The sequence below is a fragment of the Anoplopoma fimbria genome, chromosome 5, assembly GCF_027596085.1.
Source record: "Anoplopoma fimbria isolate UVic2021 breed Golden Eagle Sablefish chromosome 5, Afim_UVic_2022, whole genome shotgun sequence".
NCBI lineage: Eukaryota > Metazoa > Chordata > Actinopteri > Perciformes > Anoplopomatidae > Anoplopoma > Anoplopoma fimbria.
The window spans coordinates 16,177,150-16,197,737 of record NC_072453.1 but is presented as its reverse complement, the minus strand read 5'-3'; the positions used below and the strand labels follow the sequence as shown (position 1 = coordinate 16,197,737).

At 37.9% G+C, this 20,588-nt stretch overlaps 2 protein-coding genes across 3 annotated transcripts; both read right to left on the bottom strand.

Moving 5' to 3' along the window:
* Positions 1-2,255: 2,255 nt before the first annotated feature.
* Positions 2,256-13,092, bottom strand: LOC129091405 (transforming growth factor beta-1-induced transcript 1 protein-like). Of its 2 annotated transcripts, none has more exons than XM_054599005.1 (11): positions 12,907-13,092; positions 8,937-9,085; positions 8,800-8,855; positions 8,351-8,487; positions 8,188-8,269; positions 7,420-7,504; positions 5,657-5,839; positions 5,300-5,473; positions 5,127-5,208; positions 4,426-4,574; positions 2,256-3,154 (listed from the first exon to the last, which is right to left on the bottom strand). In XM_054599005.1, exons 1-11 carry the CDS (start codon positions 12,917-12,919, stop codon positions 2,888-2,890), a joined length of 1,377 nt encoding a protein of 458 aa, XP_054454980.1. In that variant the 5' UTR covers positions 12,920-13,092; the 3' UTR covers positions 2,256-2,887. The 2 variants fall into 2 exon arrangements, with proteins under 2 accessions (XP_054454980.1, XP_054454981.1); XM_054599006.1 differs by lacking the exon at positions 12,907-13,092 and adding an exon at positions 9,442-9,514.
* Positions 13,093-15,769: 2,677 nt separating this feature from the next.
* LOC129091419 (elongin-B) lies at positions 15,770-20,545 on the bottom strand. The gene is made up of 4 exons (XM_054599025.1): positions 20,460-20,545; positions 18,860-18,994; positions 18,519-18,627; positions 15,770-16,811 (listed from the first exon to the last, which is right to left on the bottom strand). Exons 1-4 carry the CDS (start codon positions 20,460-20,462, stop codon positions 16,699-16,701), a joined length of 360 nt encoding a protein of 119 aa, XP_054455000.1. The 5' UTR covers positions 20,463-20,545; the 3' UTR covers positions 15,770-16,698.
* Between the last annotated feature and the right edge of the window lie 43 nt (positions 20,546-20,588).

Here is a 20,588-nt window from a genome sequence, read left to right as displayed (position 1 = left end):
CCTGGGAGTTTAATCCCTAGCAGACCTCTTTGAAGTCCTGAGATGTTTGAGTCCTAAAGCACTTTGAAATGTGCAATATTAATAAAGTTTATCATTATTATTATCATATTTTGTGTGCTCATAATAGGTTTTAATTTATTTTTACCCTGGGAGTTTAATCCCTGGCAGAAATCCTGAGATGTTTGAGTCCTAAAGCACTTTGAAATGTGCAATATGAATAAAGTTAACTATTATTATCATTATTATTATTATTATTATTATTATTATTATTATATATTTTGCATGCTCATAATAGGTTTTAATTTATTTTATTTTATTTTTACCCTGGGAGTTTAATCCCTGGCAGAAAGTTTGAGTCCTAAATCACTTTGAAATGTGCAATATGAATAAAGTTAACTATTATTATTATTATTATTATTATTATTATTATTATTATTATTATTATTATTATTATTATTTATTATCATATTTTGCATGCTCATAATAGGTTTTAATTTTATTTATTTTATTTTATTTTTTTAAAGGTTTTAGGTTTTATTTTATTTTATTTTTACCCTGGGAATAATCCCCTGCAGACAGAAACAAACCATCATCTGACCTCTGCCTCCTGCTCAGCGTTGGAGTTGACCCAGTAGAGCCAGTGGGAGAGAAACCGGATGGGGTTCACCGGACGCTGCTCCGCCACCTGAGCGAGTCCGTCCGCCAAACACTTCCCCAGGCTTCTCTTTAAATACTCAGAGTCCATGTTTTTATTTTTATTTATTTTTTTTATCTGCGTGAGAAATAGAAACACATCTTAAATTTTAATTATTGAGTGGTAAACGTATAATTCTGAAGGAAAAGTTTTTATTTTTTACCTTAATATTCAATTATTCCAAAACGATCCTTCTTCACGGAGCGTCCGGATGTATTGTTTGTGTCTCCATGGTAACGGTGTCACACCAATGGGTTCCCCTCAATTCTTTAAAAAAGTGGTTCCTACTACCGTTTATTCTATGGGTGATACTACTACTAATACAAGCCTCCTACTAATACTAATACTACTACTACTACTACTACTACTACTACTACTACTACTACTACTATTACTATTACTACTACTACTTCAAACACCATTACCACTACTACTACTATTACCACTACTTCTAGTACTACTATTACAGCACTTGGACTGTTCCACCACCCCTCTAGAGTGGTACGTTCCACTTCGCCACTGTTTGAGTCCTAAAGCACTTTGAAATGTGCTATATGAATAAAGTTAATTATTATTATTATTATTATTATCATTATTATTATTATTATTATTATTATTATTATTATTTTATCATATTTTGTGTGCTCATAATAGGTTTTATTTTATTTTATTTTTTTTATTTTACCCTGGGAGTTTAATCCCTGGCAGAAGTCCTGAGATGTTTGAGTCCTAAAGCACTTTAAAATGTGCTATATTGATAAAGTTTATCATTATTATTATCATATTTTGTGTGCTCATAATAGGTTTTAAATTTATTTTTACCCTGGGAGTTTAATCCCTGGCAGACCTCTTTGAAGTCCTGAGATGTTTGAGTCCTAAAGCACTTTAAAATGTGCTATATTGATAAAGTTTATCATTATTATTATCATATTTTGTGTGCTCATAATAGGTTTTCTTTTTTTAAATTCTATTTTTACCCTGGGAGTTTAATCCCTGGCAGACCTCTTTGAAGTCCTGAAATGTTTGAGTCCTTGTTCAACCATGCAAAGCACTTTGAAATGTGCAATATGAATAAAGTTAACTATTATTATCATTATTATTATCATATTTTGTGTGCTCATAATAGGTTTTATTTTTTTATTTTTAACTTTTTATTATTATTATTATTATCCTGGGAGTTTAATCCCTGGCAGAAGTCCTGAGATGTTTGAGTCCTAAAGCACTTTAAAATGTGCAATATTAATAAAGTTTATCATTATTATTATCATATTTTGTGTGCTACCGTTTATTCTATGGATGATACTACTACTAATACAAGCCTCCTACTAATACTACTAGTTACATGTCTGCTGAAGCTGATGTTTTTTTTATTCATTCTTAACATACATTATTCAGATGTTTATGCATTTATGTTTATGCAAGTACTGAAGTTCTGTTTTTGTGTTAGCTGGTTCTTCCCACATAAAGGATGTGTAGGCTTAAAATTCCCTAAAAAGTTGCTTGGTTTAATTTTCTCACATTTCACAGTTGATCCTTCGATTCATTCACCCGTGAAAGAGCATAACAAATGTGTTCTCCTTTATTTCATTCTTTGGAATTGTTTTTGGCAAATTGCATAGAGCAATAGTGAAAGTATAATGCAAAATATGACATTAAACATATGAGAGCTTACACAAAACATACAGCATATAGCAGTCAGCATATAATATAAAAAAATGCAATTGCAGTGGCACTTATATTTTTGCAATATAAAGCAAATATATTAAAGGGGATTTTTTTGCACAAGTCATTTACTGAAACAATACATTTGCTCTTAATATACTGTTTCTTTTCTACCTTTGGCAAAATAATTCAATTTTCAATATTCAATTTGAATCAATACAGTATGCTTACATGACAAAATCATTTGGCATCATTTTGTATTCGTCTAACCAATGCTAGAGTTGTATTTCACACTGCAAGTCAAAATGCATTCCACTTTTATTGTGAAATAAACAGAAATTAATTGGGTTGGAAGATTTGCTTTTTATTCCCCTCGCTCTATCAGCTCTAAAATTCTTAAATCCAAGAAAGAGACCAGCTCCACCCTCATTCCCACAATAAAAAACAAACAAAAATGAGAGCTCAGAGTCATACAGCTTCTTCATGTGGCAGGCCCAGAGGAGGAGGGGGAGGCAAAGTACTGCTGTGTCCTCAACCAAAGAGTTTGATGAAGCAGGGGTGGCAGTAGGGCTTGTTCTCCTGCTCCTTGAAGCAGCCTTTGCTCAGGGGCTTCAGGCAGAAGTGACACACGAGGTGGTGGGGGTGGAATTTGGCCCCCATAGCGGTGACGCAGCGGCCCAAGATGGGCTGCTGGCAGGCCTGACACATGCTGCCACGGGACTGGTGATAGTGGGCCTCACACAGCGGCTGACCCTCGTGTTCGAAGAAGCTGCCATTGACGAAGGGGCTGTAGCACTCCTGAAGAAGAGAGAGAGAGAGAGAGAGAGAGAGAGAGAGAGAGAGAGAGAGAGAGAGAGAGAGAGAGAGAGAGACGCAGTGAGATTCAGGCACCGCAGAGAGCCCTGACTCATGAAACTGTAATTAGACAGTTGCCTTGTGAAATGACGACTTTCTCATGACATAATCCAAACATATTTTTAGGTTTTCCCCAAAAAATGTGCATGGTAGTTTTACAGGGAGCAGGAAACGCCCTGCTCACACAGTTACACATGTAATATCATCACAACCACACTCTGATCTGTTTGTCGCTGAGCAGCTTCAGCGTAGCAGTTGTCAGTTAAGTGCCTTGCTCAAGGGATCATTTGAAAACGTTGGTCTCAGAAACATATTTTCCGAAAGATTTCAATAAAAGACGGACATCTTTCACAGTGTATTTCTTCATTTACATAACTGTTCAAACATCTTTGTGAATTTAATTTCCCTACATTGGTAGATGGACTCTACATTTACATTTATAAAGCGTATTTTTAAACTCAACGTGCTTTACACCCATTCACACACACACACTGTACACTGATGGTAGAGGCTGCCATACAAGGTGCCAACTTGCCCATCAGGATTTAATATAATCATTCACACACACTCACACAGTCTTCAGGAGCAATTTGGGGTTCAATATCTTGGCGGACAGTTTAACAATCGGACTGAAGGAGCCTCAATATGTTTGTAAGCATAGAATTCTTCTTTCGTCTTTATGTCACTATAAAGCGGCCAAATTCCCTAGATACATAACAGAGGACGAGCGGATTTTCCTGCATAGTATCTATGGGCCAGACCGTCTGCATTGGTCGTGATCTCAGGGTTAATGTAAACGTACATTTTTTTATGAGTGGGTCGCCGTTTTGTTTTACTCATACATTACATATGAGGAACCACTGATCAAAAGGTGGTGGTTAACACGCCAAGAAACGCCAGCAATGTGCCAACAACAGTAGTGAACAAGACCTCTATCAAGTAAACATGGATGTAAACAGGACTAGTTTCAAAATGCTCAAAAAATCAGCTTTGCAGATGTTTAATGAGGAAGTTAATACATTCAACACAGTTGAAAAACTTGAAGGATACAGATTGAATGTAAATAACTCCACAGGTTACCTTTAAGTCAGTCACAACTGCATCCATAACACACCAGGGATGAAAATATTGTGCTACACTCCTTGCAACTGTTTGCCAAATGTAACAGACATTTTCATTGAACCGGCCCTCAAACCCCACAGAGAAACACTCACCCTACACACGAAGCACTGTGGGTGCCAGAGAGAGTTGAGGGCTGAGATGTAGTTTTCCAGGATGGGCTGGCTGCAGCCTTGACAGCGAGAAGCAAACAGATTCAAGAAGCACTGCTGGCAGTACTGCTGTCCTTCACGGTCATGGAAACCTGCAGAAGATTTAGTCACAGTTTTACTAGTTCAAGAAGTCTCTTTGATAAATGTTGAATTAACTGGATGACGCTCGGGAAAGAAACCTCTGTATGAAACGTTTCCATGTGACTCTGGTCTGTGGAACATTAATCTATTCATAATGGTTTAAGGTTTTACTGATGTGAGTTTTTATAGGCTGACGGTATTTTTTGTTGTCGTCTCAAAGCATGTTCTGCTTTAAATTTTGGACTTTTTAATGACAAAGATTTAGTATTTCCTCTGAATCCTTGGCATTACCACAGAACATTAACTCTCCTTTGAAAACCGTTCATATTAAATGTTTTAAAGGGGTTAGCAGGCTAAAGTAATGTTACAGAGCCCCCAGTGATTATACAGCAAATCCATGCAAACACATTTGTAGCTATAACAAACCCTGGGACAGATTATAACCTTAAAATGAAGGTTATGCTGTGTTTTTAAGGCCTGTTTGTAAGTGCAACCCTGATGAAGTTCATTGTTAACAGTTGTGTGTTGAACCCAAACAGGATGCAGTGTGCGCCGCCCATTACCTTCCTCTCCGAACGCCCGGCTGCACTTTACACAGCAGAAACACTCTGGATGCCAGTTCTTATCCAGAGCGGTGACCATTTTCTGAATGACAAGAGGAATGAAAAGTTAAATGGCTCCAGGTGAGTGTTGTTGAAGATGTTAATTGAAGCATGCACACAACAAAGTCTCTCACATTCAGAATGGGCTTGTTGCATTGAGCACAGTGAGGGGAGAAGAGGGTGAAGTAGTCCGACTCGCAGTACGGCCGTCCGTCCTTCTCAAAGAAGTTGCGGCTGCCTAACTCTATCTCACACTCGGTGCACACAAAGTGCTCTGGGTGCCAAACCTTCCCAAGAGCCGTTACCACCTGCAAGAGGACACACAACGTGATTAATGAACACTATACTTTAATGATTACAGTGACTGGAACTGGAAACGACGTCCTGTCCAACCTTGTGCTAAAAGCACTATCAAATATTAATATAACTGAGTTGTCAGAAGCTTAATGCAGCTTTGTGCACGTCTTTATGGACTAATGCTGATAACTCACCTGTCCTACGACCGGCTTTTGGCAAGCCGAACAGTTTCCTTTGGAGGAAGTTTGAACTCCTTGTCGGCTCAGGTCCGACTGGAGCAGCCCCAGCATGCTGTCCAATGAGCCGCCGGACGAGGCCTGTGGTGGGGGGGTGGGCTGAGGTGGTGCCGTCACCACTGGATTGACAGGCGCAGCTGGCTGGGAGAAGAGAAAGAAAAATGATGGATGGCACATCTGTCTTTGGAATTTACATTCTCAGAGAGTTTATCATTAATCTACAGTTGGTTTGAAATGAATTGTCATAAGAGACTGACTGTTATGCTTTTAAAACATGAGGCTGTCTGAGGCACAGCGACCAAACATGTAGTGTGTTTGGGAAAAGAGAAAGAGGGAAATGGAAATGAAGTGAGCATAGAAAAAGACAACTTACCAAACTTTATTGAGAAAGGAATTTATGTTGAAAAAAGTAAGAAAAAAACAATCCTGATAAGAAAAACACTCAAACGCTGCCTTAAAATAGCATAATATGTTGTGTACTTTTGAACTTGTTTTGTTGTATGATGATGTGTCGCATTCAATTTCTGTGGATAAGCGGCCAAATATAGGAATGTTCGATGATAATTTTGAGAAATTGTGCCGTGAAAATTTGTGTTTTCTAAATCATCGAGTCAGTGAGTCCATCAGAACAGCAAGGGCTTATTTAAAGTCGACATTTCAACACATTATTCAACAATCGCAGAATGAAAAAAACATTGTAGAAGTAGCACAAACTCCTCCACTGATAGTAGCCTCAACTGATGAATGTATAACAACTGCATTACAGGTTGCATTTTGTGAGAGAAATGGCCCTGGTCAAATACACACATTTATGAGCTTTCATTTCTAGAAAATGTAAGAAAGGTTTAGACATGTTTTAACACAAGCGTTAGAGTCCACAGTCATGCTAGCTGTTTTGTGAGACGTATTTAGGTATAGCGGTGTTTTCAGCTAAATGTTAACACTGTCAGTATGCTAACATGCTCACAATGACAATGCTAACATGCTGATATTTAGCAGGTATAATGTTTACTCAGTTCACCTTTTTTTAGCATGCTGACATTTGCTCTAAACATAAAGTGCAGTGGAGAGACATATCATTGGTTATGCTGGTGTTGGTCAAGAACAAAAGTATAAAATATATGAAACAATCTATATTGTAGTTGAAATATGTCCGTCCGTTCAAAGCGGTTAAACCGGGTACGTATCAATATTTTGTAACGTACTGCACATTTAAACAGTAAAGAGTATCCAATAGAGAAAAATGCTCCTCTTTGAGACTCACTGTTCCTTAACCTCATGCTCACAGTTGTTTATAACTCACAGCTGCACACTGGAACCAAACAAACTTTTGCTCACATTCTAGAACATAGACTCCCTGGAAAGGGGAATGACTGGATTATGTACCATACCAAATGTAGATCTATAACTCTGACTTTCAACTATATGAAAATATTTTTGAGGCTGGAAAATATTTCCACCGAGACTAATTTCCTTCCTCGGGCTGTATCTGGTGACTGATTTACACCAGGAGGCATGTGCTGGGGCCCGGCCACACAGTAATAGTGAAGTCAAGTGACGTCTTCATGACCACATTATGAATCAGCATGAGCTGTGTTAAAGCCTGGAACGTCTGGGAATTATTGTAGAAAAGTAAACAGCATGCCCTTGCGGTCACATTTGATTTACAAATAACATAATACTGATTTTGGTCATTTTCATGCTGTTGTGTGGACTCTTACTGTGCTCTGGACTCTGAAGTCTGACAGAGAAGCCATCAGTTTGTCCAATTCCAGTGTGGCTGATGTCGCTGAAGGCTTCGCAGTGCTAGAAAAAAAATGTCATCACATTTTACTTGTATACTGCCCAACATTTATCAGTCGTGACTTTGTGAACATTGTTGACAAAATGTTGATCCTGATGGCTGTTAGTGTGCAACTATTTAAATATGCCATCTATCTTTGAAAATGTAAAACATGCATAAAACAGACCTGCATTTGAAAGCTAATCAAGACATACCCAAACTCTTATCTTGCTGTAAATCAGTTGACACTAAAACTGACCTTGAATACATTTTGGCAAAAACATTATCCCTCTGTATATGTTGAAAACATAATTCACAATGCATTAAGTAATATATTTTGTTGAATTAATAAAAGGTGGTTTATATAAAACTTGGGAGCATTTCGATTGCCTCTCAATGGCTCTCAACATGGCTATGGCTGAGCCACTACAGCTTTACAAGCATTTAGTTGTTCGCTGCTATATTAACGCTCGCTCTGTATCCCATGTATTGAACCTTCAAGATGCACACTTTCTCATCAACGTGTTTAAATATAGTGAAACATTCTAGCGTTTGCACAATTTAATTTCATTTGATTTAAACTTAATTAATTTATCTTATGGTCAATTGTGTAGCTCTCCTCTACTTGTCAGAACTCTGCAGTAAGTAGTTTGCATTCACTAGAATTCTGTCAGTTCTTTAGATTTGACTAAATTAGATTTGGTACCTGGAGGAGGAGCTCGGGGCCTTATCCTTGATCTTGTCCCTGTCATCTTTCTTAGAAGAAGGGAACTGGGCCAGGATCTCATCTGATGACAAAAACAAGGTCATATATAGGAAAAAGATTCACCTCAGAGTCAAGCACAGGAACATAAAACACACACACTAACCTGTGATGTTAAACTGGGTGGCATTCAGCTCCTGTAGCAAATGGTCCAGTTCACTCAGACCTCCTCCCAGCAGCGAGGAGGAGGAGAAGGCCGGCGGAGGATCTGCTGTGCGCGGAGAGCGCGGTTTACACACTGTGCTGTAAGAAAGGCAACAACAGAATACTCTCATCTATCCATAGCAGTGCTTTACAATTTAAACACACTCATTTACAAACTTAATTAAATTAAATTCATTTATAATTTGTAATTAAATAAAAATGTTATCTTGAATGTGGTTCTTAATTAGCTTTGGGCACATGCAAACACTTTCTCTCTGATGTAAAATCTGAAGAACTTATATTTACAGAAATCTGCATCCTGATGATTAGAGTGTATGGTCACTTTGTTACACTTATTCATTTTTGAAATAATATATTCTGGATTACACCGTGTAAAACAGAGGGAGTTACCTGTATAATTTGTCTGGGTTGGAGTTCTGGGAAGATTTCATGGCAGCAGAAACAGTCTGAGAAACAAACCAGAAGTGAAAAAACTGAATCTGCAGTGTCAAATATAATGAATCCCTCCCTAGTAGCTAGTGGTCTACCTGCTGTGGGGTGTAGGCGGGCGGCGGCGGCCGGGTTTCGGCAGACTCTTGGGTTTCAGGCTCAGCATTTTGTGGAGGGTCAGAGGTCAGAAGGACAGGACACCGAGCCAGAGGAGAGCCGGTGTTCTCCAGATCAGCGAGGAGGGCGTCTGCGAGGCAGGAAGGTAAAGGAAACTGATATAACAGCATAAATGTGATGGAAGTCTGTATATATGTATTATTCAATTAAGCTTCAGATTGGGTTGTGATGAAAATGAAAGACACTCAACTACCCCATAATGTATCTATTTATCTCTATGAATGTCCCTGATGGTGTTATGAGTTTGTTTACAAGGCATTAAACGGAAATAGAAAGAGATATGAATTAAGAAATAGATTTAAAGAACATGCAGTACAGGTGGAGACGAAAACACACTGGATGTTAGACAGAACATATGAAGTTAAGTAAATGGCATCCTGGCAGACACAATGAAACATGCAAACACATGCACAGGCAGTTACGTACCAAACACAACAATACGCGGACTGAGAGGGTAGTTAGGTGGCTCAGGCACTCCTAAGGAGAGACAGACAGCCTGTGTGACCAATAATACAGCAGCAGCATATCAGCCCACACGCCAGAAAACGACATGGAGGACAATGAGCGTCCTCAGACTCTAATCAGTCCGAGGACCAGACAGTCAAGACGCTTGCACAACCCGGAGATAATCCATCGACACGGTGAAGTTATTAGAGCACACAAACTTATCCAAGACATGCCAGTATTGAAAGGAAGCAGAGGAGGAAGAGTGTTTGGCAACTGATATCTATATCCACTCCACGCCCCATCCCACTCAATCACTCACTCCAAGTGGGAGCTGTCCAGAAACTAAACTTGCTCAAGGGTTAGCGATGCATTTTGAGCTGAAAAGTCGGTGTACGTGCGATTGAAGGTTAAAGTTTGTAAAGAGTAGGCTGAAAATGAGTAATTACAAACTCTAAATTGAAGACGTTGAGCTGCTGTTTTGAGTAGATTTAATTTCACTGTTTTTAACGGGTTAACACAGACTTAAAGGGACAGTTCACCCCTAAATATTTTTTTCCCTTTACCTGTAGAGTTGTTTATCAATCTAGATTGTTTCCACCGACCAACAACCATAAACAAGAGCAGGAACCATAGTTCCGACATGAAACAAGGTCTGTGGGTTATCTTAAATTACCGGGTCATGATTTTTGGAATAAGACATTGATGTTGAGTTTTTCAAATGTATTTTTTTTGGGGCGCTTTGAGCACCACAAGCAAAGTACTGTACAATCCCATGATACTGGAGAGAAGAAAGACATCTCTATCTCCGGCACTCTGCAACTCACACCAAAACAGTCTAGATTCATAAATAGCATTACAGGCAAAAGGAAAAATATGAGTGTATTTTTTTGCATGATGCACCCCCACAGCCCTATCAGATGAGCTGAAGCACCCCTTAATCAACAGCCTTTATGTTAAAATGTGTTCATTTTGTATTTTAAAGGGGGTATTATTTAACATTACTAAAGGGGCAATCCAAAATGATTAGGGAAGATGCACAAAAATGATCTTTAAATACACATCTAAAGTGATGCAATATAATTGGCTCATACGTATATACTGTATATAACACCAGTTAAATAACTTTGACAACAACTTTCCAGACACATGTGCTAAGTGTAATAAATGTAATATTGTATTTGGGAAAGAAGTAAAACATGATGTGGAGGGAGCCTTTAATAAGATGCAACGGTAGATGCTGTTTGTATACTTCTTTAATACAAAACCTTGAATTGCTGATGTTTTAAGTTTGGTCTCCTTTTTTTATTAGGTTTTATTAGGTCTGGAGTTAAAGAAGTTGAATGCTGAAACCATTTATTCCATCATGTTTTTTTAAATCTATTTGGACCCTCTCTGCTTGCTTGAACAAGTATTCACACACTCCCAACTGCATGTTGTAGTGTTAACACGGACTCAGGTTGTTTTACTGGTTATTAATAAACAATAAATACGCATCTTGGCAAATGCAGAAATACGCTCTGGGGCACAAATACCTCTGGTTGTGAATCACTGATCTACTGGTAGATACAGGCGTAAAACAAGGTACCTCAACAGACGCACATGGTTATAGTTAGAGCTTTTTTTAATAAGGTGCTGTCCCTTGTTAAAAAGCTTTAACTTTAACCGTGTGCTGAAGACCTCATCACTCCAGATACACCAGTTAACTTTGCTTTGGTTTGTTTTGGTAACGGCAGATTGAATTGAGGTTGTAGATCATGTTCCAACGTAAAGAAGGAATCTTTGGGGGCGCATTCTTTATCGGGTCTGGCCCAGTCTGCTACATGTCATCCCCTCTCTCTCCCCTTGACTTATCTGTCTGTCTCACCATCAAATAAAGCAGCCCCCCCCCCAAAAAAAAATCTATAAAAGGTTTGAATCTCTGAACCTTGAACAGATTATTGTAGCCTTTGCAGATCGATATCACAAATGTTTGATGAATGATTGATTCAACTGATTAAACATCTTTGGTGATCAGTTGTGTGACATGATGAACATAACCCATTCACCCTGCATTAGTTCATCCCTGTGGTCACCTTTTCCACGGATGATTCACACATCTGGTACGACCATGTGGTGAGAAACTTGTGCATATACTACTGGCCCTCCTCGCTAGTGTGTGTGTGTGTGTGTGTGTGTGTGTGTGTGTGTGTGTGTGTGTGTGTCTCTCTCTCTCACACGCACCCACTTTTACAGACCGATCTGCTCATATAAGGAGCTGAACTTCTCTCAATGGGAATTGTGACCATATTTAGAGCTGCCTGTGGACTTGTTTGTCTTGGCCAACGGCCTCTCTAACAAGTGGTCTCTCTAGCAGGAAAGCCTCGCCAGATCCAAAACCTTAACGTACAACATTTGTTAGACAACAGCATAAACAGAGTGTCTCGAACATGGCCACCGCCTGACTTACGCTCACCCAGTCACCCAGTAACTCTGGCTCTCTCCGTGTGCAATCCGATCCAGATGTGCCCAGATGTGCTTGGCTACATTTAGCCATTCCTTCCAGAATTGCTTGTAAAGTATAAATCCCCTAATTCTGAAGTGGACAAAAGTTCCTGAGAAAGCATATGGGCTGCTGAGGCAAATGGCCTTTCTATTTTCATTGAACTGTGGCTTTTTTCTTTTTTTAAATAGCAAGCGTGGCCCTGGGCTATTTCAGGGCCTTTTTTCCGACCCACAAAGAGTGAGCTTCTCAATAATGTTGTTTCGAGAAAAAAGAAGAAATCTCCCTCGGACATTGTCCAAAAAAAGACAGAAGTCATGCTCCCAGAACCCTCTTTGATGTCTTCAAAATGGAATAATCTGTTGAGCATTATGTGGCTTCTCTCTATCGCTGACTTGTTAATATGAATGGATGGGAAAGCCCGCCGTGGATCCCTTTTTAATCTAATTTACAAAGAATTTATTGAATTTGCAGGGCATGCACAAAGCACTCAATGGCGGTGGGACTGTTCTTGTGGTACCTGTGTGAATATGTGTGCATTTGTGGCCCGTTTGCTTGGAAAGGTAAACACAATTCTGCAACAAAAAAACCCCACTTTTCAAATCTCAGGGGATGGGAGCGCACTGTAGGGAGAGTTACTGTGAACAGGATGTCATAAGAGAAGGAGAATAATGTAAGCAATGTTTTAACACAGGAGTTGTATGATATGTATATTTAAGGATGTGTCTTAGCTTTTTTCTCTGCCTTCAAATATTATGGGAGCCAATAAAAAAAATAAAAAAAAAGCCCTTTTCATTACACAGCCCTAAATATGTCCTTGTGGACAGAAAAGGAAATTCTGCTCCAGTGAGATTGGCAGAATGAGCAGATCTCATTTCCTCTGTTAGGTTTGGGTACACCACCCCTTCCCAGAGATCCCCTGAAGATATCTCAGCATGCAGCAGAAGAACAGCACTAATACTTACCCAGATCGTCCATGATGTGATCTCAGCCGGTTGTTTCCCTCTTTGTGTGACACAATGCGGACGCGGACAGCATTAATAAGAAGTGATGGAAGCGTATCAAAGCCCAAGACAGACTCTATTGTCTGTGTCGGTCCTGAATAACTTCTTGGACACCGTTATCCACCAAGAGAGGAGGAGGAGGAGGAGGAGGAGGAAGAGGAGGAGAAGGAGGAGGAGGGCGTCCCGTTTCTTTTCTTTTTCCCCTACACCAGTCTCTTCCTGTGTAATGCCTACCAGGACCTCAGACTGGAAGAAGGCGTAGTTAAATAAAATGTGGTTACAAACCCCGCATTCCCCGCACATGTGACGTCATCCTGGACATTCCGAGTCCATATTTGGGAGGATGGAGCAGCTACATGTGGATCACAAAGTATCAAAGTATCAAAGTATCGGATGTGTGTGTGATGTCCCTCACAGCAGGATGAACACTTGAAGAAGGAGCTTGTAAATGCTTGTATTTGGATATGCACATGTAGGCTGTATCCTTAATACTTTATCTTAAAAACATATATTTATTTTTATACAAATAAACAGGCCCAGTTGGATATTAGTTTAAATATAATAAATTATTAGGTTATTTAGAAGATATAATAAATTATTTGAGAAAAGAGAAAAAGAATAACATAATTTAAAAAAAATATATATTTATTTTATACAAATAAACAGGCCCAATTGGATATTAGTTTAAATATAATAAATGATTAGGTTATTTAGAAGAAGAGAAAAATAACATAATTTAAAAAATATATATTTATTTTATACAAATAAACAGAATAACATAATTTAAAAATAATAAAAAATATATATTTATTTTATACAAATAAACAGGCCCAGTTGGATATTAGTTTAAATATAATAAATGATTAGGTTATTTAGAAGAAGAGAAAAAGAATAACATAATTTAAAAAAAATAGATATATATTTATTTTATACAAATAAACAAGCCCAGTTGGATATTAGTTTAAATATAATAAATGATTAGGTTATTTAGAAGAAGAGAAAAAGAATAACATAATTTAAAAATATATATATATTTATTTTATACAAATAAACAGGCCCAGTTGGATATTAGTTTAAATATAATAAATGATTAGGTTATTTAGAAGAAGAGAAAAAGAATAACATAATTTAAAAAATATATATATTTATTTTATACAAATAAACAGGCCCAGTTGGATATTAGTTTAAATATAATAAATGATTAGGTTATTTAGAAGAAGAGAAAAAGAATAACATAATTTAAAAAATATATATATATTTATTTTATACAAATAAACAGGCCCAGTTGGATATTAGTTTAAATATAATAAATGATTAGGTTATTTAGAAGAAGAGAAAAAGAATAACATAATTTAAAAAAAGATATATATTTATTTTATACAAATAAACAGGCCCAGTTGGATATTAGTTTAAATATAATAAATGATTAGGTTATTTAGAAGAAGAGAAAAAGAATAACATAATTTAAAAAATATATATATATTTATTTTATACAAATAAACAGGCCCAGTTGGATATTAGTTTAAATATAATAAATGATTAGGTTATTTAGAAGAAGAGAAAAAGAATAACATAATTAAAAAATATATATATATTTATTTTATACAAATAAACAGGCCCAATTGGATATTAGTTTAAATATAATAAATGATTAGGTTATTTAGAAGAAGAGAAAAAGAAATCCATAATTAAAAAATATATATATATTATTTTTATACAAATAAACAGGCCCAGTTGGATATTAGTTTAAATATAATAAATGATTAGGTTATTTAGAAGAAGAGAAAAAGAATAACATAATTTAAAAAAATATATATATTTATTTTATACAAATAAACAGGCCCAATTGGATATTAGTTTAAATATAATAAATGATTAGGTTATTTAGAAGAAGAGAAAAAGAATAACATAATTTAAAAAAAGATAATTTATTTTATACAAATAAACAGGCCCAGTTGGATATTAGTTTAAATATAATAAATGATTAGGTTATTTAGAAGAAGAGAAAAAGAAATCCATCATTTAAAAAATATATATATCCCTGAAGCTATTTCATGTTATATTGTGCATTTTTTTTTACACATTAAGTAGAGACCATCACACACGAGGGGGTTTCTTTGTGGCCAGTATGATCGGTAGAAATAACTACACCATGTAAACATTAATCAATGTGAGGGTGTGAGCAATTTTAAAGAAATACATGAAAAATAATGTGGTAAACTGTTTGGGGCCCTTGTTCCCTTTCCAATTGCCATTAAGCAGCTTCATTAGATTTGCATAGATACCCATAAACCCCCACTGCTCTGTGATACTGGATTACTCTCCAGGTTTGCTGTATGTCAGTTAGTTTAAAGTAATTTGTTGAAACAACCAATTTAGGAATTTAGTGAATACAAAAACCAACTGCATCAGACTTTTGGGGACCTTCGAGGTCTGGAGAGGTTGGGGAAAATAGTTGTTTTTTACGTGTATATTCATCGATAAACTCCTTGACTTGAGGAACGTGGCACAATATAAAAATCAACTACCATTTGTTCTTGTAAAAACCCAGTGTGATAAACTTCTAATAGCAGCTTTAGTTTAATGGTCCTGGTGCTGTTCATGCTGACTCACTGTCACCACTTAAATAGAACAGAGCCCTTGTTAATGTTATTAGATACACCTGTATGTATCCTACTATGTCACTACTCAAAATGTCTGTGGCTGTGATTAAAGCTTATGGTATCTACAGTCCTGCCCAACTTCTTCAACAGACCACTTACATTCTGTTATCTTCATTAAATGTTTACCTAAGTCTGTATTTAAAATAAAAATCAGCCCGCAGTTTAAAAAACAAAACAGGAAAAACTTTTAATTATGCAAGCTCACAGTTACAGGCAATGTTTTTGTGATTAGGGGGAAGGTGCCACATTGATGTTGGGGACATGTGGTGATGAAACTAAAGGTTTAACGCCACTAAACTCTCCTCCTATGTATACTGTATGCCACAGACATAATGTCCTTTGACCAAAAAATAAATCCCTCTGTTGTCCAAGAGGTACCCGCCTTTGGTCTCAGTGCATGAAACATACAACAAAGAACTGACAAGTAAAACATACAGAAAAAAAACAAAATAATGAAACAAAACTACACAGAATTATTGTAAAGACTTTCTTTCCTGGCATGAAATCAAATCAGAAATGTACAGCAAAACTGAGAGAATCACACCAATGAAACTTATCAGTTGAAGGTTTATCTGTTTCAGTGAAAATAAAGCCTTTGTTTTGATTTTGTTTTGTTCATGCACTTTGCCGATTCAGACACCGGACTCCTTACTTATGCATGTTACTTCTAGAGCACTGTGACACACAACTACGCTTTCATCTTTTCCAAAATATTAATGACAATAATTTTAATAACTCACGCGCGCACACACACACACACACACACGCAATCATACTTTCCAAACCAACATATTTGCTTTGAGAAGTTCGAGCCAGTTGGTGCTTAAGAGCAAAGTCAAGGAGCAGGGCCGCATGTGATGTGGAAACCATATAGAGTTTTTAAAAAAAATGATTTGTGAAGCAAATTGGGGGAGATGCTGGGATGAGAGCATGAAGGTCACATGGATAGGCTTGGTTACCGATAATGTCCCAATCCATCAACTGAAATTATATTACATTATCCTCCACCCTGCTACTTCTCCACTGCAGTTAATCTACACACACACCCACTTCCATCCTTCCATCCATTGCTCGTTTCCTCTCCCTGTTATCACTGCACAGCCTGTTCGTTGGCAGTGCTACCGGAGTCCTGAGGCTTCATCACATCAGGGAGCTCTGGGGGGCTGGAGAAGGCCTCGACGTGGAGCTGTTCAAACATCTCATCTGAAGGAAAGAGGACACAAGGAAACATTAACTCCAACAAGACAGCAGAGTTGATTGCGGCTTTACAAGTTATGTTACGAATATGATGTAGTGAACGTTGACTGTGGCATATCTTTCTAAGTGGATATTCCTACATTGGACAGTCGGAACTACTGTGGCTAATGTTTTTTAATCAACATGTTTGGTCACATGCTAACTAGTGGATCTCCTCTCTGGAACCAGTGAGAACCTTGTGAGCATCACTTTTGAGTTTTGGTAAATCAAGAATAGAATCAGATTGATTTCATAAAGTCTGGGCACCAAAGAAATCCACATGGGAAACCACTCTTGTGAATCATATTCAAACTGCATTCATAGGCGGTTTTTAGTTCATTTGAAATTTAATCTGTAGAGATACGTCTCAGGCTCAAATCAAATTGAAAAGGGGATATGTTCATTCACTCTTTCCCTTATGTAGTCTTGTAATCTAAACTTGTGTACATTGTGATGAAAATTACCATGAAACCAAATTAGCCCTGGCCTGGTGATAGAAAGAAACCAACACAGTGGTTGTTAGCTTTTTACTATTATACACATTTTACATAGTGCATACAATTTTTTATTATACATATATATATATATATATATATACACACACACACACACACACGCACACGCACACGAGAGGGGGATACAGAGGGGACAACTTGCAGCAAAGGGGCAGGAGTCAGATTTGAACATAGCCCGCTGCGGTAAGGCCTCAGTGGCCCTACATTGGGAATTTTACTGAAATGCATAAAAAGTAGCGATTTTAATATCACTGTCTCGTCTGCATTGGATCGGTCCCTGTATGATTTTTGAATACTGCTGCAAAATCTTAAGTGTGCTCTCTACCAAAAAGTTCCACAGCCAAACCGACAGTAAAAGGGCATTCTGCTAAATGTAAGGAAAATCACTGAAGGAATGAAATCAGAACAACATATTAAAGTCACATTATTTCATGAGAAAATATCTTCTAGATGGCAATGAACATCTCAGATTTATATTTAACAGTGCAAGAGTATGAATGAGTTACAGTAGTTGATAATCACAGTAATCTACTGACATACTTTGCAACACCCAATTACAGACCTTGGGAGCCTAAATATTGAGATTGATGCAGATTAACTTGCACAAATCATTGTCATTAATTACGCAATTAATTACTGACACTCAACTAAACTGAACAGGTAGGTCCAAAACAAGATTTCTAGAATAATTTCCCACTCTGAAAAGCTGAGCTCCGTTGAGAAGAAGCAGAAAGACAGGAAATACTTGTTGTTGCCTTGAAAATCCCCCTAATATGAGGAACTACAATTACCACTGTCTGGCTGCTGTACTTCTCCGCCAACCAGTCACGTTGCAGTTCACATCCATGGCTTTCCAAAATTTCATAACTTCCTCATGTTATCCTATTAGACGTTTGTGCATAATTATAATAAATTGCATATGAATGAATGAATTATGGCCAAACATATGTTTTTTTGAGTTCACAGTGACCTTTGACCACCAAATTCTAATATGGTCAACCTTGAGTACAAGCGAAAGCGCTAAATTTGAAGAAAGGCTGAAGGTGTTATCACAAGAATGGATATTGCCTCTGGCCACGACTGTCCCCGATACTGAGGCATAAAAAAACTAATTATCCCCAATTATTAGAATAACACAAATCACATAGACTGAACATACCATTTATGCGAAAGGCCAGACCAACTGTAGCTGGAGCTTGAGGTCTGGCAGTCTGGTTGGTAAATCCACAGTCTCCAAGAGTTTTGCTGTCCTCTAGCGACTGGTCATCCTGTGGGACAAAAGTTGAAGATGTCACAAGATCCACTACTGGCCCAAAATGTATGTATCTGCGTCAATGAATATTGAGACAGCGTGTGAGACATTCTTAGGAATATCTGAGTCACCCTTTTAGTAAAAACACTGTTACATACCACTACCATCAACTACACAGAATTGTGATGCTGTCAGATACGTGACTGGACTTAATAATGAATCACTGGCATACTCGGCCCTGAACTCACTTTGTACAGCCTCTGGTCTTCAGGTGGTCTCTTAAGAATTCCTTCAACAATACGCTTCAGCTCATACACAGTGGTAGACTCCTTGGCATCTGTGAAGATTGTGGTCTTGTGACGCCGGATCATTAAGAACACGTCCTGAAAAGCGAGGATAGAAATATATGATTACAAAAATGTGTCAAAGGCAACTTGACTTGTGATTTTATCTGGAAGATGGGGGTTTGAAATTGGTGCTAGAAAGGTTGCTCTCAAATTAGAATGGCATCAAAAAGTAGGCCTTTAGAGGAATCTGTGGGTCCTCTGTCCACTTTATAGTCGATGGGGCGGCTGTGGCGTAGTGGAGAGCAAGGTAGTTCTCCAATCAGAGGATCGGTGGTTCGATACCCGGCAGTCGATGTGTCCTTGGGCAAGACACCCTATCTCCAGGCCTTGGTCAAGCCCTACACCCCCACGACCACTTCGCTCTGCTGCCTCGGGGCGATTGGTTGCCCCGTCGCTCAGAGGTCCCTGCGGCCGATCCACCCGGTCACAGCTTTTTTCTGTCCTGGCCCCTCAGTGGTGGAATGAACTCCCCACTGACGTCAGGACAGCAGAGTCACTGCCCATCTTTAGGCGCAGGCTGAAAACTCACCTCTTCAAGAAGTACTACCCTGAGCCTTCCTCGTAGCACTTATTGTATTCGTATCAGTTCGCTGCACTTATTGAATTCGTAGTAGTTTGTAGCACTTATTGAATTATTGTATTCGTTTGCTGCACTTATTGTTCGTATTTCATATTAGTTTGTTGCACTTATTGTATTCGTATAGTTTGTTGCACTTATTATATTCGTATTAGTCTGTTGCAATTATTGTTTTCGTAGTAATTTGCCTCTGCACTATACTTTTGCTCTGGTTTATGCTTTAAGATGCTTGTTTAAGAAAGGAGATGCACTTATGACTTCTGGTGACTAGTAGTTCTCTTGAATACCTATGTTGAATACACTTCCTGTAAGTCGCTTTGGATAAAAGCATCTGCTAAATGACTGTAATGTAATGTAATAATGTAATAATGTAATATAATGTAATAAAACTTCTCAGTAGGCTATGTAAAGATGGGAAAGGTTAATCACACACTACTGAACTGTATGTGACGTTATAATAAGTGTGTATTGTTGGTGGAAATCCAAGTCACTAGTTGGTTGATGTGCTGATGTGTGAGGCAAAGTTTTGTTGTCATACAGAGGAAGTAACACCACTGACATCTCGTTGATTCTTGAGCTAACATCACCAGCTTCTTTAGCTCTGAGCTAACCAACAGAGAAGTGACAGTTCAGTAAAGAAACACTGCACAGTACACTGGACTGTGACTGTACACGTCCAGCTGATCTCACAGGCCTGTCTGGGTTAGTTAGCTAACATTAGCTAGGATGAGTTAGCTCGCTAACTATGCTAAGACGGCGAGGCTAGCATAGTTAGCATAGCACACTTAGCATTCCTAGCTCCATAGCAAACACAAACGAGCAATAAACAATTACACCAATTACACCATCGTGTGTTACTAAACGAAGTGTTTATATATAATCAGAAAACCCCCATAAAACAACAGGATATAACAATAAAGTTACCATTTCAAGCGCTCAGCTAGCTAGCCAGTTGCGCCAGCCCTGTGTTTTTGCAGCAGAAACACCCAGAATGCACCGCTTCCGTAAATTGCGTAGCGCAGATACGCATCCGGTATTCACGTAAGGAACCTA